Genomic DNA, 27,828 nt, shown 5'->3' on the forward strand with positions numbered 1-27,828 from the left:
ATTTACTCCCTCAGTTGATGACATGACATTATGCTTAGTAAGTTAGCCACTGTGGTTCAACACTAATTTATTGGGCTTGAAATCAAGACAGAGGTTTGATCTATTTGGAAGTTAATTCAATCTCTGGGCTTTAGTTACCTCGTCTGTGAAATCAATAATTTGACCTCCATTAGCATGTGCTAAACTACTACTGCCCACTGGCCAAGTCTGGCCAGTGTCTGGTTTTGCATGGCTCACAGCTGAAAATGGCTTTTCCATAAAAAGTAAAATATGCCGAGAGACTTGGCGTGGCTCACAAAGCCTAAGCTACTTCCCCCCCTTTACAGAAAACATTCACTGACGGCTAATCTGTGTGATTGGAACAGCTCTAGCTCTAGCTGATAGGCTCCTCACTACCGTTATCCAGGTGATGGGCCAGATGAACTTAGGACAGGCTAGGCCCAAGAAGTGGAATACAGTTTCCATTATTAAAGTCACCAGGATTTATTACTGAAATGAATGTTTGTGCTTATCATTAACATCCCTGCCATAGTTGCTATAATAGGAAACCTGCAAAGAAATGCCAACAGGGTTATGGGATTTAGAACTATTTCCTTGAGGGATTTTAGTGTACTCTTTTGAAGAATACCTTAAAAAAATTGAGTGAAAGTGGGAGTGAGGGATGGGGGGTGCAGGGGTGGGAGAGAGAACATCTCATGCAGGCTCCTCGCTGTCAGCACAGAGCCTGACATGGGGCTCAAACTCATGAACCGTGAGATCATGACCTAAGTCGAAATCGAGAGTCAGACGCTCAACAACTGAGCCACCCAGGTGCTCTGGGATCTTTCTAAAGGAACCTTAGAACTTTGAGGATTGAGCTAAAGATACCAAAATTTAAATGAAATTTTTTAGGGAATGTTAGGTTTGGAGAAAAAATTTAAATAGGAGATAGCCTTCCTTTTCTGCTTAGCTAAAGACTTCCAAATTAGATAGAATGTTTTGAAGACTTCTGTTTTCTTGTTTTCCTAGATAAAAGTCTTCAGTTAGATTTGTTTTTAAAGAACATTTAAAAGTAAAACGTTGTGTTTTTTATAAGGGGTTATTTTGAGATAATGAGCCAGTTTAGACTTCTTCGCACCCACTACTGATGCCCTTTGATGTCCCCAGTCCACCTTAAAGAATTTTCACTATTCTCCTACCAAAATAGAGTTTAATTAGTATAATCTAATTTTCTTCTTTCTTAGTTATGAAAGCTGGAGATCTTATTTCTGTATACTCCGATATTAAAGGCAAATGTAAGAAAGGAGCCAAAGAATTTGATGGAACAAAAGTTTTTCTTGGCAATGGGATTTCTGAACTAAGCCGCAAAGAAATCTTCAGTGGGCTACCTGAACTGAAGTATGTCATCAAGTTTTGTTTGGGGGGAAATGTGCATCCTTTTTGGTGATTCAGAGAAAATAAAAACAATGTAAAAATAGATCTAGTTGCATTATAAAAAAAATTTTGGTAAAAATTCAACTGGAAAATAATTTTTCAGTGCATATTTCTATGGTTTTCTTTGAAAAATTACTTTTAGGTGAAAGAGTAACTGTTTAGATGACTCAGGGCCCTGAGCGAGAACATAGTCACGCTGTAATTGTCAGTTTCAGTTTTCCTTGTGAATTTTATTGATTTGAAAAATGGTTGCATCTTTGGGGATTAGTACTCATCTTGGAAAAGGGTAAATTGTGACCTATCCAGAGATTTTCCAAACAATCTGACTCTGTGAAAGGAAAAGCTTATGATTTTAATAAAACTTAAAATGCAAAAAATTTATATTAAAGGAAATGTTACCAGAAAGCAACCTGGCTACTTGTGGTCAAGAATTAATATTTGGATTTACTCAAACCCAGCTAAGACACAGTTAGTGTGGCATCATCTCGGGTTGCTACTGGTTCTAAACACGTCAGATCTGTGGGCGATCCAGGGTCGTCTTTTGCTTCACACTTCACATTTCAGCCTGTTTATAAGGAGCTCTTTGGATGGCTCCGTTACCCTCCTGCAGATGGCTAATGTAGTCATGCTGAAAGCTGTGAGTTTGTCCCCAGAGAGCTGGACCACGTCCCTGATTTGGGACGTTTTCACGTTGCAGTGATTTGGGTTTATGATCAAAATTACTGCTTCTGAAGAAACAGATTATTTGATTAACTAACTCTAGAAAGCAGCGATTTCCAAAGAGCAGAGATTTTATTGTCTTTAGAAGGCTTATGAAGATGAAGCATATGTATGTTGTGTTTTTCTTTGGGTCTGAAATAGGGAGTCGATGCTTTGATTCCCTCCTTCAGTTCTATTATTATGGTACATGCCTCATCCTCTGTGTGCGTGCGTGCATGCGTGCGTGTGTGTGTGTGTGTGTGTGTGTGTGTGTGACTGGCTTCATTTTTTTTCTTGAAGGATAACTGACATACAATATTGTATTTCAGATATACAGCACAGTGATTCAATATTTATATATATTAGAAAATAGTCATCACAATAAAGTGTTACCATCTGTGGTCATACAAAGTTGTAACAATATTATTGACTGTATTTCCTATGGTGTACCTTACATCCCATGTTTTATTGATAACTATTTTATTTTTAAAACTTTCTTTAGGTTTATTTATTTTTGAGAGAGAGAGAGAGGGAGAGAGAGCGAACACAAGTGAGGGAGGGGCAGAGAGAGAGATGGGGAGACACAGAATCTGAAGCAGGCTCCAGGCTCTGAGCTGTCAGCACAGAGCCCAGCGTGGGGCTGGAACCCATGGGAACCGTGACATCATGACCTGAGCCAAAGTGGGACGCTTAACCGACTGGACCACCCAGGCGTCCCTTTGGATAACTTATTTAATCTTATTTGTAACTTATTTAACACCCATAACCTAATCCTGGTAACTCATTTATAACTGGAAAATTAATCCTTTTCACCTATGTTTTTCATTACTGCCACCCCCTTCTTTCTGGTACCCATCAGTTCTCTGTATCTATGATTCTGTTTCTGTTGTATTTGTTCATTTGATTGTTAGATCCCACATACAAGTGAAATCATACGGTATTTGTCTGACCTACTTCACTTAGCATAGTACTCTCGAGGGCCATCCATATTGTCATGAATGGCAAGATTTCATTCTTTTTTGTGACCGAGTAATATTCCTGTGTGTATATGTATATATACCACATTTTCTTAATCCATTCATCTATCAGTGAGCACTTTTCTTCTTGTGATTGATTTCTAGTTTCTTGCAAGTGATTTCTAGTTTCATACCGCTGTGGTAGAAAGAGAAGCTTGACATGATTTCAGTCTCGTTAAATTTATTGAGATTTGTTTTGTGGCGTAACAGGTGGTATGTCTAGGAAAATGTTAAATGTATACTTGAGAAAAATGTGTAGCCTGCTGTTTGGGGTTGCAATCTTCTGTATGTAACAAGTTGATCTGATTTGATGTGTTGTTAACAGCTGTCGTTGCATTTTTTCTGTCTGGGTGAACTAGCCATTGATGTACATGTGGTGTTAAAGTCCTCTACTGTTATTGCTATTATTAATGATTGTCTTTATGATTATTTAATGCTCTTCTTTGTCTGTTACAGCCTTTTTGTTTTAAAGTCTCTTTTGTCTCATGTAAGTATTGCTTCCCCAGCTTTCTTTTCGTCTTCATTTGCATGGAATGTTTTTTTGTAGCCCTTTACTTTCAGTCTTTCTTTGTCTTTGGGTCTGAAGTGAATCTGTTGTAGTTACCATATAGTTGGGTCTTGTTTTTATCCATTCACTCATGTTATGTTTAAAAAAAATTTTTTTTTTTAGTTTATTTATTTTGAGAGAGAGATAGGGAAAGAGAGAGAAACAGTGTGAGTGAGGGAGGGGCAGAGAGAGGGGGAGAGAGGAAATCCCAAGCAGGCTCTGTAGCACTGTCAGCACAGAGCCTGAAAGGGGGCTAGAACTCATGAAACGGGGAGATCATGACCTGAGCTGAAACCAAGAGGAGGCTTAATTGTCCCGAGCCACCTAGGCGCCCCAGCTCGTGCAGTGTGCTTTGCTCATTTAGCTCATTTTCATTTATATGGTACTTACTGCTATTTTGTTACTTGTTTTCTGATTGTTTTTGTAATTCTTTGTTCTTCTCTTGGGATTTGATGATTTTAGTGTTCTGGCTGGATTACATCCTCTTTGTTTTTTGTATTTCTATCATAGGTTTTCAGTTTGTGGTAGCCATGAAATTCATATATAATCTATGTATATAACAGTGTATTTTAAGTTGGTGATTGCTTAAGTATGAACACATTCCAAAATCACTACATTCCCACCCCCCGACCCAGCAGCATTTTATGTTTATGCCATCATATTTTACATCTTCTTATTGTATGTATTTCTTATCTAAATTATTATAGGCTGAATTGATTTTACCACTCTTGTCTTTTAACTTTGAGACTTTTCACCTTTTCTAAGTGGTTGATCCACTACCGTTAGTATATATTTGCCTTTACCAGTGAGATTTTTTTCTTTTATAGATTTTTATGTCTAGTTGTGGCCTTCTCCTTTTTGTTTAAAGAAGTTCCTTTAATATGGTAAACTTAATTTAGTGGTGCTGATCTCCTTTCGCTTTTGCTTCTCTGGCAAACTCTCTGTCTTCCCTTCAGTTGTAAATGATAACCTTGCTGGCTAGAGTATTCTTGATTGTAAGCTTTGACTCTATCATGGCACTCACTCCCTTCTGGCTTGTGAAGTTCGTGCTGAGAAACTGGCTGGTGGCCTGATGTCTGNTTCTTTTTTTGCTGCTTTTAAAATTCTATTTTTATGTTTTTAAATTTTTGACATTTTAATTATAATGTGTCTTGGTGTGGATATCTTTGGGGTCATCTTTTTTTTTGGATTCTCTATTTTTCCTAAACCTGGATGTCTGTTTTCTTGGCCACATGAGGGAAATTTTCATCTACTACTTCTCAAATAAGTTGTCTGCCTCTTGCTCTGTCTCTTCCTCTGGAGACTCCTACAAGGGGAATGTTAGTGCACTGATGTTGGCCCAGAGGTCCCTTAAACTGCACTTATTTTCATAATTCTTTTTTCATTTTTTGTTCAGTTTGGGTAATTTTTACTACCCTGTTTTCCAGATCACTGCTCTGTTCTTCTGTATCATAATCTGCTGTTTATTCCCTATAGTGTATTTTTATTTCTGTTATTCTTCACCTCTGATTGGAACTTTCTTTTATTTTTGTTGAAATTCTCACTGTGTTTATCCATTTTTCTTCCACGTTTGATGAGCAGTTTGATGGCCATTACTTTGGACTTTTTATTGGGTTGATAGCTTATCTCCACTTCATTTAGTTCTTTTTCCGACATTTTGTTTTCTTTTGTTTGGAACATAGTCTTCTGTCTCCTCATGCCTAACTCTGTGCTTGTTTCTGTCTACATCTCCGGGTCTTAAAGGGGTGGCTTTATGTAAGAGATGACTGTAGGGGCCAGAGGTGCAATTCCCTCACGCTGGCCACCAGTCACAGGTGCTTCACAGGTGTTCCCTGAGTGGGACATGTGTGTCCTCTTCTCATGGCAGCCCCTGAGCAGCGCCAGGTGCATTCTTGGGTGACGCTGGCTTCCCTCCCCCGCCTGGGTAGCTGGAGGCCCATCCCTGATGGCTACAAGTGGGCCGGTGGGCGCAGTTATCACCCTGTAGACTGCAAGGCCCTGCGGAGGGGCAGGGTGGTAAGGGGTTCTCAGTGAGGTGCGCATCCTGGCTTCAGCAGACTAGAGGGAGGATTTCAAAATGGGGCCTGTCATCCCAACCTCAGCAAGGCTGTCCCCAGTGTCTTACTCTCCAGGGAGAGTCCTCCCCATCCCCTTCAGAAGGTGCTCCAAGATTAGTAAGTAGGTCTACTTCTATGGTGTATGTGCTTTGTGATCTGACTCTGATCTTTTTTGATCTTTCTGATGTGTGTTTTTTTTTTTTTTATCTGATCTGCAACCATTTGTACTGGTGTCTGGGCTGAGTCTGTGTGCAAGCATTTTTTGAGTGGGTTTTCCTTTCCCTACAGCTCTGCAGTTTTCTTGGACATACTGCCTGTTGGATTTTATTTATTTATTTATTTAAAATGTTTTATTTATTTCTGAGAGAGAGACAGCATGAGCAGGGGAGGGTCAGAGAGAGAGGGAGACACAGAATCTGAAGCAGGCTCCAGGCTCTGAGCTAGCTGTCAGCACAGAGCCTGACATGGGGCTCGAATCCATGAACCATGAAATCATGACCTGAGCCGAAGTCGGACGCTTAACTGACTGAACCACCTAGGCGTCCCTGCCTGTTGGATTTTAAAGCCAGCTGATTTGGAAGCTCATCTCTCCATGCAGGATCTAGGGCTCCATGCCCAATGTGGAGCATGGATCTCTTCTCGGGGAGATAAGATTCCTTTGAGGTCCCTTCTGACCATGGAATGCTGTTCCTGGGGTGTGGTTTTTTTTCTTATCAAGAATGTATCTCTGCCATTTCTACACATCTTGGTGCTGTCTCTTGTTGTGGGGGCTTTGTTCCTCAAGCTCCTAAGTCCCCTTCAGAAGGAATTATGCCATATGTAGCTGTACATTTGTTGTGTCGGTGGGAGGAGGTGAGCTCAGAATCTCTTTACTCTGCCATCTTTATTCTGCCATCTTCATTCTCTCATATTATTCAGAACTACTACACTGAAGAAGTGGTGGTAGTAGTAGTAGATCCAGTGACTTTGCTGACAGACTTTTCTGAGTAATGTTTCTTGATGGGAGTAGCAGGAGGCCATCTTTCAAAAAACTGCTCATTTTTAAACTCAACTTTTAAACTCCATGTCCAGTTATGCTGTTAGCATTTCTTTCTCCGCCTCTGTGAGGAGAAGCATGTTTCTATAAGAAAGGAATGTTATGCATATACCATGTTTCTTGTAGAATTTTAGAACTATGTCTACTAGTAGTATTCTGTTATTCAACTAGTAAGTTTGTGCCCTTTGGCTTCTTGAATTATAACACAGTTGGATCTTAGACTTCATAGAGGCAGATTAATTTACTAACAGCCTCTTTATCATATGAGATCTGGTGCATTGAGATAGACGTTACAAAAATGTTTTCTTTTAAGTTAAATACTATATAGATGAATGTACTTGTGCTGGTGGTCAGAAGGAGATACCCAAATAGCAGAACTTGAAACACTAGGTAGAACTGGGTTAGAAAGGCAGGCCTACAAATGTTCACGCTTGAATATTTTTCAGAGGACTAGTGTCCTTCGAGTCAAAAGTCATTTAAATTACAAAAGAGTGGGCAGGTTGGTCGTGGCATTCAGGGTGTTCAATAATAGGTCCGGACTCTGGTCAGAGGGGTGAGGTGTTGATCAAGGTCAGTATACCAGTTGTACCAACAGATGGTATGAGGCTTTTGAATATGAGGCTGTGACTTTTCAGAACATTCCTTTGTGTTTTTTCCTGGTTGGGGACAGCAACTGTGCAGGAAGTGGTTAGATTTGATCCCGGCTGGAGCAAGGACCAAGAACTTAACAGATTAACTAACTCTGATTAAGAGTAAAGATGCAGACATATCAAGTGGTAAACAAATGAGTGAGGATGAAAAGGAGTTCATATTTATTGAATGACAAAGGGTGTTAGAACTGAGTGGACGTCGTAGTCATACCCACTTCAATGGCAGTCCACGGAGAGCTACAGAAATTATTTCACTCTAAAAGGCAGCATAAACTTACCCTTTTGAGGCATAATAATAATTTGGTCTTTGGGGTCCTGGGACACAACCCCCCAAGTCCTCGGAACCTCTGTAGTGATGAGTGTCTTCTGTATGCTAGTGAGAGGACTGGTAGCTGGGAGGGTCCTAGGTAGCATCTGGATGACACTTGAGAGAGAAACCAACCTTGTGGTGAGAAGGTTGGAACTTTTAGCTCTACCCGTGGACCTCCAAGGAGGGGAGAGAGATTCACTGAATCAGTGACTTAATCAGTCATGCCTGTGTAATGAAACCTGCATAAAAATTCTCGGATGCTGGGGGTCAGAGAGCTTCCAGGCTGGGAAACAATGGAGGCGCTGGGAGGGTGCTGATGCATCGCCTCTCCCGTACCTTCTCCAGCGCATCTCTTTGATTTGGCCAGGACTAACTTGTATCCTCCGTGGCAAACTAGCAACAGGAAGTGCTTTTCTGAGTTCTGTGAGTGCTAACGAATTTTCAAACCTGAGGACACTGTGGAAACCTCCAGATTTATAGCCAGTTGGCCAGAAGTACAGGTGGCACCTGGGGGTGTGCAGCTGGCATCTGGAGTGAGACCAGCCTCGATGGCTTGAACCGTTGAGCCTGTGCCGTCTCCCGACAACCCCGGGTAGCGAGAGCCAGCACTGAATGGAATTGCAGGAGCCCCGGGTGGTGTGAGAGAAAACCCTGCGCATTTGGTGGCAGGAGCGTGGTGAGTAAAATTAGCCCGTCTGCCTACGTCATGCAGAGCGCAGACCATCGGGGTAGATGCTTCTGTGCCAGGGTTGCTTCAGAAGCCGTGAGTTTGTTCTTGTTCTCCAGGCTTAGACGCTACCCTTGTGCCCCCGTAGCTGGTGTCAGTCCTGTTCTCATCCTTGCCTTTATCACTACATTGCGCTTTTCCTGTGCCCCTGGGATCCCTTGGAGTGTCGATGGGCTTTTTTCTTCCTCTCGATGGGGTGGCCTGATACACGAGGCCATGTTTGGCATTCTCTTAACTGTTTGTGTGCTTCCTCTTGCCTTTGATGGTCTCTGACAGCCTCTCTCAGATTGTGATGTTTGTCCTAATGAATCACCACCCACCATGCTCTCCTGGGCCCTTGCCCTTCCTGCTCTGATCATTTCCCCTGCACCTTATAAAGTGGGACAAAGCTCATTGTGAGGACTGTGTCACTACTGGGCACTTACTCTCTAAGGAGTTGAGAGTTGTGTGGCATGTTTGTTGCTTAACATCGGTGATTCTTATTTTTGTTTTTCATACAAGCACCTAGCATAGTGCCTTACAAACTGAAGGATTCAGAAACTTGTGAATTAAAAGCTATTAACATGGCCATGAATCTGTTACCAGAAAGATTAGAATGAATCAATAAATAAAGACTCGGATGTCAGTCAAAGAAAGACAAAGAAAGAAAAGACAAAGAAAGACAAATACCACATGATCTCACTCATGGGGAATTTAAGAAACAACAAAGGGAAAAAAAGAGACAAACCAAAAACCAGGCTGTCAACAATAAAGTGCAAGCTGATTGTCACCAGTGGGGAGGTCAGTGGGGGAGAGGGGATGAGTGAAATAAATGAAGGGGATTAAGAGCACACTTATTCTGATGAACACTGAATAATGTATAGATTTTTTTGAATCACTGTATTGTACACCGACTAATACAGCACTGTATACTGGAATTAAAAGATAAAATAACAATAAAACCATTGTATATTATGTAAATAACATTTTAAATTAAATAACTGGATTTTTTTTTTAAGACTCAAGATGTTCTTTGCTTTTTTCAGTTTGTTCAGATCTCTGAAAAAACTCTTTTGTGCCTAAATGAAAAATTTATGTAACTTAATCCTTTTTAGTTTTCCTGATGGCCTTCTACTGCAAGGAATGAGTCATAGACGATTCACAGGAATATCCGAAGTATCGTGGTGTTGAGTTAAAGAGGTTTTAAAAAGGCAGAACATCCTATATTCGTTGGGCTGCTTGGGTATGTTCCCAGAAATGGAGTTTGTATAGACCGTGGAATTGATACAGACTAATGTAAGATTTTCTGCTTTTCAGAGGTATAGGCATAAGAATGACGGAACCAATATACCTCAGCCCCTCATTTGACAATGTACTGCCCAGCTTCTTATTTTTACAGGTAAGTATTTGTCCAAGTAAAATATTTATTGACATTGAAACGTAACTTCGGTGAGTTATTTCAAATCCAGTGTGGTTTTTTTTTTCTATTACCCTATTTATTGTGGTTTATTTTTCTGATCTACCTTTTGTTAATAAGCAGTAAGAAAAAAACTGTGTACATACTCTCTTTTTCTCAACTGATATTTTCCCCTAATGTTTATTTTTGAGAGAGAGTGCAAGTGGGGGAGAAGCAGAGAAAAGGGAGGCACAGAGGATCTGAAGTGGGTTGTGCGCCCATAGCAGCGAACCGATGCTGGGCTCCAGTTCATGGACCATGAGATTATGACAGGAGCCGAAGTCGGAAGCTCAACCGACTGAGCCTCCCAGGCGCCCCTCAATTGAATTTTAAACTTTTTTTAACCTTATGTTGCCCAAAAGTGCTTTGATAGCTTATTGTAATCATTTTCCATCTCAAAATATTAATCCCGAGGGACACCTGGGTGGCTCAGTTGGTTAAGCATCCAACTTCCACTCAGGTCATGATCTCACAGTCTGTGGGTTCGAGCCTCCCATCGGGCTCTGTGCTGACAACTCAGAGCCTGGAGCCTGCTTTGGATTCTGTCTCTCCCTCTCTTCTCTCCTGCTTGTGTTCTCTCTGTCTATCAAAAATAAACATTAAAAAAAATTAATCCCAAAATAATGCATGTATCGGTACACATTTAAGTATCATCTTGGTAACTTTGAGATGCAAATGGTTTATTACTAACATACTTTTTGTCAGTTGGTTATCACTAGCTATGATATGACAGTTTTGCGGTGTCCAGTCTTGCAGATGGCAACTCATTTGATTGTTACAGTTCACTGGTTATGTGGTATTAATGTTATTATTCCCAGTATATAATGAAGATAGCGAATATCAGATCTGTTAGGTTTCTTGAACAAGGTCATATACAGTTAGTAATTAGTAATGTCTGAACCCTGACCTGAAGGCACATGCTGTTTACTCTCTGCTCTGCCCAGTATTTAATCGTAAGACATAAATCCAAGGATTATTTCTAGGAAAACAGATTTACATTTATTATCTGATTCCATAATAGTGATGGTGTAATACATAGAATATGTAACCTGCTATATAGTTATACGCTATTATACAAATTCTTTCTTCTTCGGTTATCTGTGCCAGCCACCCTCCACCTTTGTTTTATTTATTTATTTTTGGTTTACATCTGTACATGGCATATAGTGCAACAATGATTTCAAGGGTAGATTCCTTAATGCCCCTTACTCATTTAGCCTGCCCGTCTCCCACAACCCCTCCAGCAACCCTCTGTTTGTTCTCCATATTTTAAAGTCTCTTATGTTTTGTCCCCCTCCCTGTTTTTATATTGTTTTTGCTTCCCTTCCCTTATGTTCATCTGTTTTGTATCTTCAAGTCCTCATATGAGTGAAGTCATACAATATTTGTCTTTCTCTGACTGATTTCACTTAGCATGATACCCTCTAGCTCCATCCACACAGTTGCAAATGGCAAGATTTCATTCTTTTTGATTGCTGTGTATTACTCCATTGTGTATGTATGTGTGTGTGTGTATGAATACATAAAGAAGATGTGTATATATATGTATATCGATGGACATTTGGGCTCTTTCCATACTTTGGCTGTTGTTGATAGTGCGGCTATAAACATTGGGATGCATGTGTCCTTTAGAAACAGCATACCTCTATCTCTTAGATAAATACCTAGAAGTGCAATTGCTGGACCGTAGTGTAGTTCTATTTTTAATTTTTTGAGGAAACTTCATACTGTTTTCCAGAGTGGCTGCACCAGTTTGCATTCCCATGAGCAGTGCAAAAGAGATCCTCTTTCTCTGCATCCTTACCAATATCTGTTATTGTCTGAGTTGTTAATGTTACCCATTCTGACGGGTGTGAGGTGGTATCTCATTGTGGTTTTGATTTGTATTTCCCTAATGTTGAGTGACATTGAGCATCGTTTCATGTGTCTATAGGCCATCTGGCTGTCTTTGGAGAAGTGTCTGTTCATGTCTTTAGCCCATTTCTTCACTGGATTATTTGTGTTTTTGGGTGTTGAATTTGATAAGTTCTATATAGACTTTGGATACCAACCCTTTATCTGATACGTTGTTTGCAAATATCTTCTTGCATTCCATCGGTTGCCTTTTAGTTTTGCTGATTGTTTCTTTTGGTGTTCAGGAGCTTTTTATTTTGATAAGGTCCCAATAGTTAATTTTTGTTTTTGTTTCCCTTGCCTCCAGAAAGGTGTTGAGTAAGAAGTTTCTGTGGCCAAGGTCAAAGAGGTTCTTGGCCGCTTTCTCCTTGAGGATTTTGATAGCTTCCTGTCTTACATTTAAGTCTTTCATCGATTTGAGTGTATTTTTGTATATGGTGTACGACAGTGGTTCAGGTTCATTCTTCTGCATGTTGCTGTCCAGTTTTCCCAGCACCACTTGCTGAAGAGACTGCTTTTATTCTATTGAATATTCTTTCCTGCTTTGTCAAAGATGAGTTGGCCATATGTTTGTGGGTCCATTTCTGGGTTCTCTATTCTGTTCCATTGATCTCAGTGTCTGTTCTTGTGCCGGTACCATACTGTCTTGATGATCACAGCTTTGTAATACAGCTTCAAGTCTGGGATTGTGATGCCTCCTGTTTTGGTTTTCTTTTTCAAGATTGCTTTGGCTATCTGGGATCTTTTCTGGTTCCATTCAAATGTTAGGATTCTTTGTTCTAGCTCTGTGAAGAACGCTGGTGTTATTTTGATAGGGATTGCATTGAATATGTAGACTGCTTTGGGTAGTATTGACATTTTAACAATATTTATTTTTCCTATCCAGGAGTATGGAATCCCCCTTTGTTTTAAAGTTTGGTGTTGTGCTAGGTGCTTTGAATATATTATTACAAGCATTCACTGGCTTACACCTTAAGACAACTGATACTGTTAGTTGAATGATGTTCAATAACCATTTAACTTGTGAAATAAAGTAGTTCATGTGATGACAGGCTGAAGAAATTCACCTTAAAAGAAATCATATTTTGTAAGCAAGAGTTTGGCAACTGGTAGCCTTTGTCCATTCTACCTACTTAGTGAAGCTGCTTTATAGACTGGGTGGAATTAGAAAGCTATTGGAAAAATTCCTGGGGAAATTTGTGCTTTTTTTTTTTTTCCTTTTTTGACTGCCTCTTGGCCTTGCCATTATCTCCAAATCTCTATTCTTTGTTGCTTCTAACAGCTGATGCAAAAGCTTTGCATTGTAGACTTTTTTTTTTTATTTTTTTGCTGGGGTATGTGTATGTGTAAGGGGCTATTGATAACTGATTGTTTTTCATTTTAGTACCTGAAGTTATACTAGAATATGTTTTTCAGAGTGAATTGGAGTGTTGTGTACAATCATTAAAACTACAACTGTATAATACCATTTGGTTTTTCAAAATCAAAAGGAAACTTTTGAATTGCTTAAACACAGTCCACAGAATCTCAAAATAATCGTAGGTGTCCTTCACATTTGAAATAATTGTTAAAGGTTCAGCACTTAAATACTTATAAGAACTGCTTTCAGTTAAATTCTAATAACATTTTAGTTTAGCTGGAATAAAACATAGTGCCTGAAACTTAATTTTCTCATTGCCTGGTTCCTTGCAAATAATTAATTTAAGGGCCAGATGAGGTTGGACAACCTAAGGAGCTTTTAAATAGATACTACTGCCTGGACACTAGCACCAGAATTGGTTTCAGTTGGTCTGACGGGGGTGGGGCCTGGGTCTGGATGATTAAAAGCTCTTCCAGGTGATTCTCATGTGCAGTTCAGGCTGAGAATCACTATAGCAGAGCCATGGGGTGCATCTGGCTCCACGTTAGAATCCCCTGGGGTGATGTTGGAAACACTGGTGCCTGGGCCATATTGCCAGAAATTCTGGTTTAACTACTCTAGATCAGGACTATACACTTTTGACAAACTCCCTAGGTGATTCTCTAGTGTAGCTAGGGTTAAGACATACTGTAGAGAAAGGTAATTTAGTAGATTAAATTATTCCAAGAAAACTTTGTCATCATTTAAATATTGAATAAAGCCTTTTTATTTGGACTGTCTGATAATTTCAGTTGATTGCACTGCCAGAAGGCTCTTAATGTATTACTTATGTTTGATTGTAAAGTTCTGTCATCTTTGACCAGGAATCACCGAATCTCCCATAGCCACATAATATTGGAGTTCAATTTTTAAATATTTTGGGGATAAATTAGACCATTTGAGAGAAGCTCTGTAACAGGGTAAGCTAAGTTTAGTGTTTAATGTGGAGGGATAGCTCTTCAGGTGCCAAAATGATTTGCATCGATTTGAATGCTTCCTATACCCATAGGGGGCGCCCTTGCGCATTTGTGTCTCCTTTCTCACTGTTGATTCTGTTTTCAAGTGGTGATCTTGGATTTGCTTGAGAGCATTGTAACCTTCTCCCAGTTCTTGAGAACATCCTAATAGATACAATTCCAGTGTGAGAACGAATTGATACCTTTAAACCTTAAATAGCTCTGTGCTTGTTAGCCTCTGTTGTTGTTTTTTTCTTGCCAATTAAAAAAAAATGCATTACTTTAAAGGAAATGCAGTACTTTGCGATATTCTAGCTTTTAAACAATATTTATTTTGAGAGAGAGCATGTGTGCACAAGTGGGGAAGGGGCAGAGAGAAAGGAGAGAGAATTCCAAGCATGCTCCATGCTGTCAGTACAGAGCCCAGTGCAGGACTTGAACTCACGAACCATGACTTGAGCTGAAATCAACCATCGGACGCTTAACCGACTGAGCCATCCATGTGCCCCGGTATTTCTATTTTATTTGAGGCAAACTGTTATCCTAGAATAGCAGTCCTTACATGATCAATACTAATAATGAGTTAACATATAACTTACTGCAGTATAACTTACTGCTATGGGTATTTGAGTTGTCTGGTCTCATAGTACATTTCTAGGTGCCAATCAGAAATGGTAAGATTTTTTTACATTTTACTTTTCTCCTACAGAAATGTGGTAATGGTGGGGAGATGGGAACCCAAATGCCTTTGAGTGGCATTAGCAGCATAAAATTAGAATTCTTAAGTGGGCGTTAGATGGTGAAGCGCCTGAATTGCAAAATTTTATACATTTTCTTAGAGAAAAATCTAGAGATTTCTTACATTTCTAAAAGGGCTTTGGCCTTCAAAATGTTGAGAATTGTTGGGGTACCTGGTGGCTCAGTTGGTTAAGCATCTGACTTTGGCTCAGGTCATGATCCTAATGGTTCATGAGTTCGAGCTCCACATCAGGTTCTGGGCTGAGAGCCTGCTTGCGATTCTCTCTCCCTCTCTCTCTACCCATCCCCTGCATGCGCGCGCTCTCTCTCTCTCTCTCTCTCAAAATATACAAACTTAAAAAGATACTGAATTGTTGAGAAAAAAACAATGATTTTGCTAAATTGCTTGGGGAAATGGATCCGTGTATGTGTGTCTTGTGTGTGAAGTTCCTATGAGATCTTAGGATAGATAATCTAGGAAATTGTGAATTTCCTGACACTATTATGTTAACAGAAACCATATTTTGGCGGAGGATGCTGTCCTGGACTACCTCCAAAGATTTGTGTTCTGTGATTCTGAATTTTAAAATGATTTAGAATCATTAGGGGCACCTGGGTGGCTCAGTCGGTTAAGCATCCCACTCTTGCTCTCTGCTTGGGTGTTGATCTCAGGGTCTTGAGTTTAAGCCCTGTGCTGGGCTCCGTGCTGGGCTCCGCGCTGGGCGTGGAGCCTACTTTGAAAAAAAAAAAAGATTTAGAATCATTGGTAATTGGTTTTTTTTTTCTTTATAGAATTTGCCATCTGCTGTAGTAACTCATGTTCTGGATCCTCAACCTGGAGAGAAGATTCTAGATTTGTGTGCTGCACCCGGAGGCAAAACAACACACATTGCAGCACTAATGCATGATCAGGTAAGACTGTCTTCACAGCAAACACTATTCTTTTTTTTTTTTTTTTTTTTTTAATGTTTTATTTATTTCTAGGAGAGAGAGAGAGACAGCGTGAGCAGGGGAGGGTCAGAGAGAGAGGGAGTCACAGACTGAAACACGCTCCAGGCTCTGAGCTGGCAGTCAGCATAGAGGCCGACGCGGGGCCGAACCCACGAACCGCGAGATCATGACCTAAGCGAAAGTCGGACGCTTTCTGACTAAGCCACCAGGTGCTCCACAGCAAACACTATTCTAAACATATTATGTATTTCAGTGTTGAAGGTGGAACTACATATAACTTAGGAAACACACAGACGTTTATGATCTGCATTATTTCAGATGCAGCCGAAGTGACGACTCTTCATTGATGGGATTCATCACATGTTGAGTTTAGTACATAATTATCATTTGTGAAGACTGTCTAAAAGATCTTCTTAAATCCCAAATTTGCTAATAGATTTGTAAAGTAGAAGTCTTTTTCATAAAGATACATTTAAATGAAACATTTAAGAGGTTTTATCTATGTTCTTAAGTATAAGACTTGATACTTTTTAAACTATTCAATTTTGCCAGTAAAAGTTAATTTGACAGCACATTACTGAAGTATCAGATTATTCATTGATATATACATATGTACATATATGATCCACACACATCAAACACATCTTGAGATTTATGAAAAACTTTATGATCTGTCTTAATTATAAAGCTTGTTTTATTGTCACAAAATAGAGTGAGTCATGGATAACTTTATCTCAGATTTACTGCTTTTACCTATGTGTGTATATATTTATATATATGCCAGTATGTTTTCTTTCATTATTGGTTAGTCTTGTCTATTTAGAATTCAGTGTGACCTTGTAAGCTTTCTATACTGCAACTGCGATTCTTCAACTCAAGAGGATACGGCCAGTTGATGATGCCATCTTTCTTCTTGTTTCAAATTCCATACATTTAAATGGTTCCTGAAATACTGAGACATGCTAGTATCTTCACCTACTTTGATCTGAAGTCGGATTTTAATTGATTGGTTGGTTGCTTAAACAGATACTTAGTACTCCCATGTGCGGAGTACTGAACAGATACTTAGTACTCCCTTGCCGAGTACTGAACAGATACTTAGTACTCCCGTGTGCCAAGTACTGAACAGATACTTACTTAGTACTCCCATGTGCCGACTACTGGGAGTGCAGCAGTGGACCACAGTGACCGGAATTCCCTTCATCTAGCTTGCATTCTGGTTATGAGCAGACTGATACTAAACTAAATGAATACAGGATATGGCCTCTGTGATTATGGTAAGGGCTGCGGTGAAAAATGAAAGAAGGTGAGGGGAATTGGGGGAGGGAAGGGAAGGTGAGGACACAGTTTGAAGGAGGGTGGTGAGGGAGATCCGCACTGGGAAGGCAGCTTTTGAGGAAGGGCTGGGAGGTGATGAGCAACATGGAGGTCTGTGAAACGTGTGTTTTAGTGAGAGGAAACAGCAAGTGTAAGTGTGCCGAGGCCGGAAGGCACCTGCCTTGTTTGAGAAGCCTCTGCGGTCTTCTGAGGAGGAAGGGAGGGGAAGAGCGGTCAGAGAGATAGGGCCCAGGGGAGGACATTCGGGTAGAGCAGCTTGCAGGGTCTGATAGGACTTCTTCCCCGGCACTTGGGTGATGGGAAGTCATTGCAGGTTTTGAACACAAGAGTGGCATCAGCCTCCTTGCTATTTGAAGTATCATTGTGGCCACTGCACTGAAAAGAAGCTGTAAGAGGTTGTGGGTGCCTGGTTAGGAGACCGTAATTCTGGGACGGGTCGTGGAGGCGGTAGATTCTGGAGTGGTTTTTGAGGAGTGGGGTTGTAAGGAGTTGCAGATGCACTGGATGTGGGTTGTGGAAATGAGAAAATAATCAAGGGTGACTTTTCTACATTTGGGCCTGAGAAAGTAGAGAGAGAGAGAGAGAGCTAGGTAGGGGTGACTGGGAGGAGCAAGTTCTGCAGAGAAAAGTCAGAACCTGAGTTTTGGAGATAATAAAATGAAGTGTCTGTCAGATTTTAAGGGGGTGATGTTGAGCAGGCAATTGGGTGTTTGAGCCTGCAGTTCAGGAGAAAGGTCTGGACTGGCAATAAAACTTTGGATTGGAAATGTGAATATATATAACACAGAAATTTTAAGTCGTCAGCATATAGATAATGCGTAAAGCCATAAAACTAGCGTGGGTGGCAATAGAGAGCAAAGAGGCCAGAAGACTGAGCCGCCTGGGTACCATGTGCCAGCATTCAGAGGTTGGGGAAAGGTGGAGGAGTGGCCAGCGGTGTCAGAGGGAAACCAGAGGAGTGTGCTACCCTGGAAACTAGGTGAAGGAGGGGACCGAAAGGCAATGGAGAGATCAGCGGTGTCAGATGTTGTTTCCGCCCCATAAAAGGAGGACTGAGAAGTACCAGTGGACTTAGCACCACGTAGGTGATGGCCGAGCTCGGCTCACATCTCGTGAGCAGTTTGGTGAGTGGAAATGTTTGCTTGGATTGAGAATGAGAGATCTGAAATGTGAATCAAAACCACTCCTTTGGTCCTGGGTGGGGCGGGGTGGCGGGAAGTAGTTACTTGTACAGGAGTGCAGTGAAATGGGACAGCAGTGGGAGGTGAACTCAGGGAATACTTTTTTTGGGATGAGAGAAATGATAATGATTATATGCTAATGAGAGATGACGTAAAAGGGGAAATAGGTAACACCAGAGGAAGCAGGGAAAATTGCTGGGTGGTATCTTTGAGGAGGTGACATGGGCTAAGATTTGATGCACAAGTTTATCCATGGAAATAGGAAGGGAGGCTGAGTACGAGGTGCTGATGTTGGTGGGCTGGTCAGTGTCGTAGGAGACTGGACGGTCTCTTCTGATTGTTGGATTTTCCTCAGTGAAATAGGAAGCAAGGCCATCAGATGAAAATGGGGATGGGAAGGAGGTGGTAAGAGCTAGGAGGTAGGAAATTCCAATCCAGGAAAATGAAGTGGGGATGGGCTATGGATATGTTGTAGGAATTCCAGTTTGTACCGTGGGCTCCATGAATACAAACGGTCATGAATTTAAGGCAGGATTAGTAGCCATAACGATGGGCTTTTTATTTTTAAGCTGCCTGGGGACACACAGGAGGTTGGTGAAGAAGTGGATTAAACACAGCAGCATTTTGGGCATGCTTACATCTAAAACACAAAAGCGTGTGTAGAAGAGTGATTTGATGTAACAAGGAATCTAAGCTGGGTAAAGAGCATAGCCAGGACAGTAAGACTGAGCCAGTGGGTCCATTCTTAATTTTCTAAATTAGCTCATGTTTCTTCAGTGGGAGGATTTCTTAGGCACCTAGGAAACTCAACAATTTTTGTCATGGTACTAATTTATGAGTAAGAAAAAGTTACCCACCTGAGGCGTAAGACTTTCTGGCATTCTTTCTGTAGAAATACTTGAGTAAGGCTTACCAAAGCCCTTCTGCTCTAGCTGATTTACTTGATGGAACTAATATTTACCCACTCCCCAAAGTGCCAGGTGTTGGACTTTGCCAGGTGATCATTTTTGATCTGTATTTGATGGTTTTTAGGATGCTTAAGCAATTTACAAGTAGCCTTGCACTGAAAACAGGAACATTGAACGTTTCAAGGTGAAATTGTAACTTTTCCCTTTCATTAGTGCAAACCGTTTTATCCAAAGACTTCTGATGAAAATTCAGATTACTTGCATGTTAGTATATAATACTATTATAACTTCTGCAACATTCACTATGTCACAAGCAGAGGGATAAAACATATATACATTTATATATTTTTAATAAATACATCGAAAGGTTAAAACTATCTCTGCACTGTATGCATGTGTATCTACATACACTGTATATAGGCACTGTATATATGTACTGTGTGTGTGTATATATGTATGCATTCTGTGTACAGGTGCCCCCCCACCCCCAACACTTGCGGTAGCACTAGTATAACTTCAATGAGTGGCCGTAAAGTAACTAAGGAAGAAAAAGATATTTGTTGCTTAAATTTTGGGGAATTCATACTCTGGGTTCATAAAGGAGGTATACTTGCCTGTTTACTTATATTCTTGTTTGTCCAAAAAGAATTTAAGGTGTTAACAATAAAAACTTTAAGGAAAAATGTATTAAATACCACCAGTGCATAAAATGCAGAACAAGTAAGATTAATTTTATGGAGTTGTGTGTAATGCAGATCATAGTTAACTTGAAATCCTAATTGTAAAGATTATGACACACCTTGAAGTAGTGTTCATAACCCCCCCTTAATTTATGATATATGATATTTATTGTGTTCACTTAGAAATTTTTATCCACAGATATTTTATGCTCTCTAATAAGAAGTCATTTCAAAGAGAATCTGGATATTTTAAATGTGTCTGTGTTTTGTTGTTCTGTTTTCTAGTGTTGCATAAAAATGACCACAGAAACCTTAGCAGCCTACAGCTAAACATTTATTCAGCTCAGGAGTCTGGGCTGCAGTTGATCCCTGTAAGCCTGGCTTGTGCACCTGATCAGCTGCAGGTCAGCTAGGGGTTCTCAGGATCTTGAGGGGGCTCCTTCACTTGGGTTTGGCTGGTGTTGGCTTATCTGAGGTGACCTCAGCAGAGACCACTAGGCTTCCCTGCCGCTGCTTCCTGTTCTCTTACCTTCCTCCTGGGGTGGTCAGGGGACCAGTCCCGCAGAGGGCAAAGCAGAGAGCAAAGGCAGGTCTTTCCATATCTCTGTTTGTATCACACGTACCATCTTCCCATTGGTTGATGCAAATCCTGTGGCTCTGCTCAAGTAGGAAAGGCACCTGACTGCAAGGTGAATGCCAAAGGATGGGGGATATGTGGGGAGTTGAGTTGGAATTAGGCAGTTCCCCCGCAGTGGGCCACCAGTGGAAATGAACAACTTTGAATAGAAATATGTGACCTTGTTAAATTCCAGATTTTGTTGTTGTTCTTGATCTCTCGTTATTTATTTTGATAAGCACATTTTATGTGAGCATAGCCTCCAGTTTTATACTTCTGTAAAAGTAGCCTTCAGGCATCTCCACAGTAGTACGTTGGAAACTCATTCTGGTTGTTGTTGCTTACTTTTCCAGTTCCACTCTCTTAAAATGGTTTTCCTGTTGGTCAAAATATTAAGAGGAACTGTGACTACCACTGAACCTGGTGGCACATTTAGGAACATCATCAGCAAGTTTTCAGCACTGTTGTCTATGCATCTGATGTGCATCTCATACACGGATCTCATACAAGGATGGTGTATATATATAAAAGCAAAAAAAGCTAGAAAAGACATTGAAGACTTAGTCTCGCCATCTCTGCAATATCATTTCATACTCTATTTTAAAAATCATATGAATGTCATAGGGCATTTGTAGAAGTGTGGTATCATCCTTGTTGATTAAAAAAAAAAAAAACAAACTTTCTTTTGAGAGTGAGCAAGTGGGGTATAGGCAGAGGGAGAGAATCCCAAGCAGACTCTGTACCCAGTGTGGAGGAGGATTCGGGGCTCGATCTCATGACCATGAGACCATGACCTGAGCCAAAATCAGCAATGAGATGCTTAACCAACTGAGCCACCTGGGCGCCCCAAGACTTCAACTTTAAAACTAGGGGTGGGAGAAAAGTAGGGAAAGACCATAATGTTTCATCAGTTTTCCTTAGTATTAATAGTTTTCATGACTGCTTTGTGTATCCACCTTATTTTTATGTGTGTTTTTGTTTGTTTTTTAGGGAGAAGTAATAGCACTGGATAAAATAGCCAACAAAGTAGAAAAAATAAAACAGAATGCTTTATTGTTAGGGCTGAATTCCATCAAGGCGTTTTGCTTTGATGGAACAAAGGCTCTTAAACTCGATATGGTTAAGGATGCTGAAGGTGAGTTAAATTTTATCATTATAGGCTTCTGTGATTGGCTGTTGGAAGCAAATAGATTTTGCTGTCATTATTCCAGCCCTAAAATATCCACAAGACTTCAAAGCTGGCATAGATCTAAGCTATTTTGCCATAATAGATATCATTTTGCTTTTCATCTCATCCCTGAATGTCAGATTTTAACAATGTAGAATCAAATCCCCAAGACTTGGTCAAACCCTTTGGTCTTACTGTATTTGTCTTAATTTCATATTAAATCTCAGAAAGCTTATTAGCCTTTCAGTTTTATGATTCTGGAGCTATTCTGTCTTCCTCATTTTTCTTGAGAGAATGGGGCTATGGAGCTAGGGAGGGAGGGAAAACTGTCCCATATCTTGTGTTAGAATAAAATGTTGCATTTATTAAGTCACTTGATTGCTCTGTTTCTTTGTTTAGATTTGATTTCATGAACTACTCCAGAAACTTGCATATTTTAATGAGTGAATTGACATTAATGTTCCCAAAATGTTTATCAGTGAAAGATGCTTCTTGATTAATCACTTCTCTTCCTTTTGGCTAAGATCAAGTGTAGTGTCTACTATCATGAGTTTAGTATCTGATATGTCCTCTCTCTGAGGACAATATATTACAAGGATTTTTGGCACCAGGAGATGGAATAGGAGCTTGCTCCATCCATTTCCATGCATCAACGTATTTTTCCAGTATTCCCAGGAATAGTGCACCTTTTTGAGGGAATGAAAATTGTCCGGGGTGGAAAAATGCTACTTAGTTAAAGGTGACTTTTATTTATTTTCTTTTTAGTGTTTATTTATTTTGAGAGAGCATGTGAGCTGGAAAGGGGCAGAGAGAGAGGGAGAGAGAAAATCCTAAGCAGGCTCTGTACTGTCAGAGCAGAGCCCAATGTGCGGCTTGGTCTCACGGAATCATGAGATCATGACCTGAGCCGAAATAAAGAGTTGGATGCTTAACTGACTGAGCTACCCAGGTGCCCTTAAAGATGACCTTTACAAAACCAAGGCCATGGTTTTGATTCCCCACCCTGTACGGACCATCTAACTTTCCCATATATAAGCTGTTGTTCCTAAGAATGACTAATAGACAATGGACAGCTCAATTAATCCATTACTGTTACTTTACTGAAATCCCTGGTAGGTGACCAATTTTTACATATCATTGAATAAAGTGACCATACTCATAAGTGTAATAGGTTGAGATTAGGGTAAGAAGAATCAAGATGTAGGGGTAGCCATCTTAGTGGTCAGTCTCTGGTGCTATAGGAAGACATATTTTAACTGACTTGAAATATTCAGTCACCGAGTTTTCACTCATCCACGTCACTTTATTAGCTAATGGTCCTAGGTTGTCATCTCTAGCTTTTTTTTTCATCAAGACTTGTTTCATAACAGATACTGGATGGTACTTTGATTTGGGGATTAAACCTAGAATGTCAGGCAATAGACATCTGGTGGAAAATGCATCAGTAGTAATGTGAACATCACCATATCTTTGAGATTCCTGGAAAGTGAGGGGTTATTTTGTGACACTTGCCTAACGTGTAATAAACACACAGGATGAACAGATAGATGCAACACATGGAAGTTTTCCTAGAAAAATAGGGATTGTTCCAAGGAACAAGTTCTGGACTATAGGATTTATCTTCTCACGGAAGTGGGAATAGGTCAGATTTAATTGCCTGATTACGTGAGAACAGCATTTCATGGTCAGTTGATTGTTAACCCAAAAGAGTTAACCAGGGGATTTATATTAGAGTATAGGCTCATAGGCTGTATCAGAGAGACTCAAAATTCAGTGGCTTAGAACATATAAAAGAGTTTTTATTTCTTTGTTTTTGTTGTTTATTTTGGACTCACTGAGCAGAAGTGGACATTCAGTCCTGGTACTTTCATCTCTGGTCCAAGATAGATGTCCCGGTTCTTTCGAGGGGACGGGAAAAGAAACCAGATTTCTTAGTAATGCATACTACAGCTGGGCAGATCTGTCATTTGATGATCAGTTTCGCTGCAAGTGGGGGCTGGAAAATGTGGTCTTTAGCTGTGTGGCCATGTACCCTGTGCGAAACGTGACCGTAGGCAAAGAGCATAATGGGCGTTGAAGAGCACCTAGGAGTCTGACCAAGGCTTTGTATTACTCAAGGTGGTGATGGTGACCATTTACATTTATTCATAAGATTTTTAGAATTTTTAATTTAGTATAGTTGACGTAGTGTTATTAGGTTCAACTGTACAACATAATGATTCTACAATTCTTTACATTATTCCATGCTCAACACAATTAAGTCACCCTCTGTCATCATAAAATGTTACTAAATTATTGACTGTATTCCCTACTCTGTGGTGTTTGTTTCTTAATCTCTGTGACATATTCATTTTATAGCCAAAAGTTTGTACCTCTTAATTTCCTTCACTTATTTTGCCCATCAAATCACCCACCTCCCTGCTGGCAAACACCGGTTTGTCCCCTGAATTTGAGTCTATTTTTGTTTGTTTGTTTATTGTTTTGATATTTAGAGCCCACATATAAGTGAAATCCTATGGAATTTGTCTTTCTCTGTCTTGTTTTACTATCATACCGTCTAGATCCATCCGTGTTGTGGTGTGTGGCAAGATGCCATTCATTTGTATGGCTGACTAATATTCCGTGTGTGTGTGTGTGTGTGTGTGTGTGTGTGTATGTGTGTACCACATCTTTATCCATCTATCAGTAGACTCTTGGGGTTGTTTCTATATATTGGCTATTTAAGTAATGCTACAATAAATGTAGGAGTGTGTATATCTTTTTGAATTCATGTTTTTTTTTTCTTCAGGTAATTATCTAGTGCCAGAATTACTGGATCATATGGTATTTCAACTTTTAATTTTTTGAGGAATCTCCATACTGTTGTCCATAGCAATTGTACCAATTTACATTCCCACCAGCAGTGCACAAGACTTCTCTTTTCTTCACATCCTTATAATGTATTATTTCTTGTCTTTGGTACTAGCCATTCTTACTGGTGTGTGAAGTGAGATCTTATGGTGGTTTTATCTTGCATTTCCCTGATGATTAGTGGTGTCGAGCGTCTTCTCATGTGTCTGTTGGCTATCTGTATGTCATCTTTGGAAGAATGTCTTCAGGTCTTGTGCCCATTTTTTAATTGGATTCTTTGGGGTTTTTTTGGTGCTGAGTTGTAGAAGTTCTGTATGTATTTTGGTTATTAACACTATACAGACATATCATTTGCAAAATCTTACATTCAGTAGGTTTGCCTTTTCATTTTGTTGATGGTTTCCTTTACGGTGCATAAGTGGTTTAGTTCCAGTAGTTTATTTTTGCTTTTGTTTCCCTTTATTGAGGAGATGTATCCATAAATATGTTGGTAAGGCTGATGCAAAGAGATTACTACCTATGTTTTCTTTTAGGAATTTTATGGTTTCAGGTCTCATATTTGGGTCTTTAATCCATTTTTTTAAATGTTTTATTTATTTCTAGGAGAGAGAGAGAGACAGCGTGAGCAGGGGAGGGTCAGAGAGAGAGGGAGTCACAGACTCTGAAATAGGCTCCAGGCTCTGAGCTGGCAGTCAGCACAGAGCCCGACGCGGGCCTCGAACCCACGAACCGCGAGATCATGACCTAAGCGAAAATCGGACGCTTAACCGACTAAGCCACCAAGGCGCCCCAAGGGTCTTTAATACATTTTGAATTCATTTTTGTGTATGGTATGAGAAAGTGTTCCAGTTTTATTCTTTGGCATGTAACTGTCCAGTTTTCCCAGCACCATTTATTGAAGAGACCATCTTTTCCCCATTCCCCATTGTATATTCTTGCCTCCTTTTTCATCAATTAAATGAACATAAAAGCATGGTTTTATTTCCAAGCACTCTATCCTTTTCCATCGATCTTTTTTTGTACCAGTACCATATTCTTTCAGTTACTATAGCTTTGTAGTATATCTTAAAATCTAGAATTGTGATACCTCCAGCTTTGTTCTTTTTCAAGATTGCTTTGGTATTTGGGGTCTTTTGTGGTTTCATACGAATTTTAGTATTATTTGTACTAGTTCTGTGAAAAGAGCTGTTGTTATTTTGGTAGGGATTGCATTAAATCTGTAAATTGCTTTGGATAGTATGGGAATTTCATTCTTTCTATCCATAAGTATGACATATCTTTCTATATGTTTGTATTGTCTTCAGTTTCTTTCCTCAGCGTCTTCATGATTTTCAGAGTACCAGTCTTCTCCTCCTTGGTTAAATTTATTCCTAGGCATTTTATTCTTTTTGGTGCAGTTGTAAATGGGATTGTTTTATTAATTTCTCTTCTCCATATAGAAACACAATAGATTTCTCTATATTTTGTATTCTGTAACTTTACCTAATTCATTTATTCTAATAGTTTTTTTCTTACCTCTTAAGGAATTCCTTTTAACAGTTCTTATAAGGCTGGTTTAGTGGCAATAAACTCCTTTAACTTTTGTTTCTCCAGGAAACTCTTTATCTCTCCTTCATTTCTGCTTCAAGATAACCTTGCTGGGTAGAGTATTTTTGGTTTAGGTTTTTCCTTTCAGCACTTTGAATTCATCATGCCACACCCTTCTAGGCTGCAGAGTTTCTCTAGAAAAGTCAAAAAAACTGATAACACCTGATTGTCAGAGCCCCCATTTTTAGGTTGTGCTGATTTTCAAAACCAGATATCATGAAGGCCCATATTCCCAGTAAGTGCCCAGGACTGGGGTGCCTGCTGTGGGCTTCTGATCCACTCACCTTCCATGTTTGGTGATATCCCTTCCTTTTGTGGTTTTTCACACTAGGAGTTCGGTTATCGACCTTGGCCCCACCCCTCTTACCCTTTTTGATGTGGCCTTCTCTCTGTGACTAGCTGTGGGAGATCTCTCCCCGTCTGGAGACTTTAGTTGGAGTGGATGCGGTTGTGGTTTAGTGTGTCTATGGGATAAGTGAGCTCAAGATCCTCCTACTCTGCCATTTAACCCCCTCATGTGTTCCTCATTCCTTTCAGTTAATAAAATATTTCTTTTCTTTTTAAGTTGAAAGAGTTTGAAGCCCTCTGAGTGGACAAGTGAGGTATAGCGTAAGGTGGCCAGAAGCAGATTCACGGACTCTGTAACCAAGCACTAACGTCAAGTTGCGGGATGGTTTTGATTTTTAAACAGTTCTGGGTATGAACTGCTGTTGTAAGAAATCATTTCATCACTTAGTTGCTTAAAACACTAATTTTATTATTATTCGCACAGTTTTAGGGAACAACTGGGGTGAGTGGTTCTCACTTTCAGTATCTGATGCAAATAGCAGTCACGTGGTACCTGAGGGAAGGGTCGCCTCTCAAGCTTCATCTACCACATGCGTGTCTGGAGGTTGATGGTGACCATCAGATGGGACCTGCACATGGCCTCTCTCATGTGTGCTGGGCTTTCTCAGACTGTGCTGCTCGGGTTCTGAGAACTAGTGTCCTAAGAACCCCAGGCAGAAGCTGTATCATCCCTTTTGTGACTTAGTCCAAAAGTCCTGTAGCATCAGTTCTGCTGTGGTCCAGAATAAAAGCGAAGGAACACTAGACCCCACCTCTTGTGGGAGAAGAGTCAGTGTCAAATTGAAGGGCATGTGGGATGGGGAAGGTATTGGCATAGCCATCTTTGGAAAATAGAATTTTTCCACAGTTTTAAATACTTTGTATTCCTAGTGCATAAATTTATATGCACAAAAATTGTTAGCGGGACATGGAATAAATACTGACTTGAAAAATGAAAGACCACAAAATCAATAATTCTGCCAGTTTACTTCAGGGTGACTTTCACCTGCTCCGTAAATTGAATTAATATGATTAAAATTCTTATAAAGCATATACTAAGGTGATTTTGTTTTATATTTTTTTATGTTTATAAAAAATGGTTATTCTTTTTATCATTGGAAGTTAGATGGAAGTCTCCAACTCTTACTGTTGCGTGGTGTATTTCTCCCTCCAGTTCTCCCAGTTTTTGCCTTCTGTATTTGAAGGTTCTTTTGTGGTTGGTCAAGGGCAGGTGGGGCTTTGTGGTACTGTGCCTGGGGTAGAGCCACCCACATGTGAGTGGGGGCTGGGTGCAGGAAGGCAGCCCCAGACTTTTCCGCTGCTCTTACCTGGAATTGAGCCTCTGT

The 27,828-nt window shown here is 40.1% G+C and overlaps 1 protein-coding gene and 1 non-coding gene across 5 annotated transcripts in view; both read left to right on the plus strand.

The window, feature by feature from the left end:
* NSUN6 (NOP2/Sun RNA methyltransferase 6) overlaps positions 1 to 27,828 on the plus strand; it is a 59,483-nt gene that overhangs the window by 15,153 nt on the left and 16,502 nt on the right. For all 4 annotated transcript variants that reach the window (XM_077772402.1, XM_077772405.1, XM_077772404.1 and 1 more), the window contains exons 5-8: positions 1,224 to 1,377; positions 9,752 to 9,833; positions 15,669 to 15,788; positions 21,541 to 21,685. In XM_077772402.1, coding sequence (XP_077628528.1) covers positions 1,224 to 1,377; positions 9,752 to 9,833; positions 15,669 to 15,788; positions 21,541 to 21,685 — 501 coding nt within the window. The remainder of the gene's footprint in view (positions 1 to 1,223; positions 1,378 to 9,751; positions 9,834 to 15,668; positions 15,789 to 21,540; positions 21,686 to 27,828) is intronic.
* LOC144238661 (U2 spliceosomal RNA) lies at positions 22,218 to 22,409 on the plus strand. The gene has a single exon (XR_013337184.1). It is a non-coding gene; the product is annotated as a U2 spliceosomal RNA (small nuclear RNA).

This window comes from Crocuta crocuta, unplaced genomic scaffold (assembly GCF_008692635.1).
Source record: "Crocuta crocuta isolate KB4526 unplaced genomic scaffold, BGI_CrCroc_1.0 scaffold96, whole genome shotgun sequence".
Taxonomy (NCBI): Eukaryota; Metazoa; Chordata; class Mammalia; order Carnivora; family Hyaenidae; genus Crocuta; species Crocuta crocuta.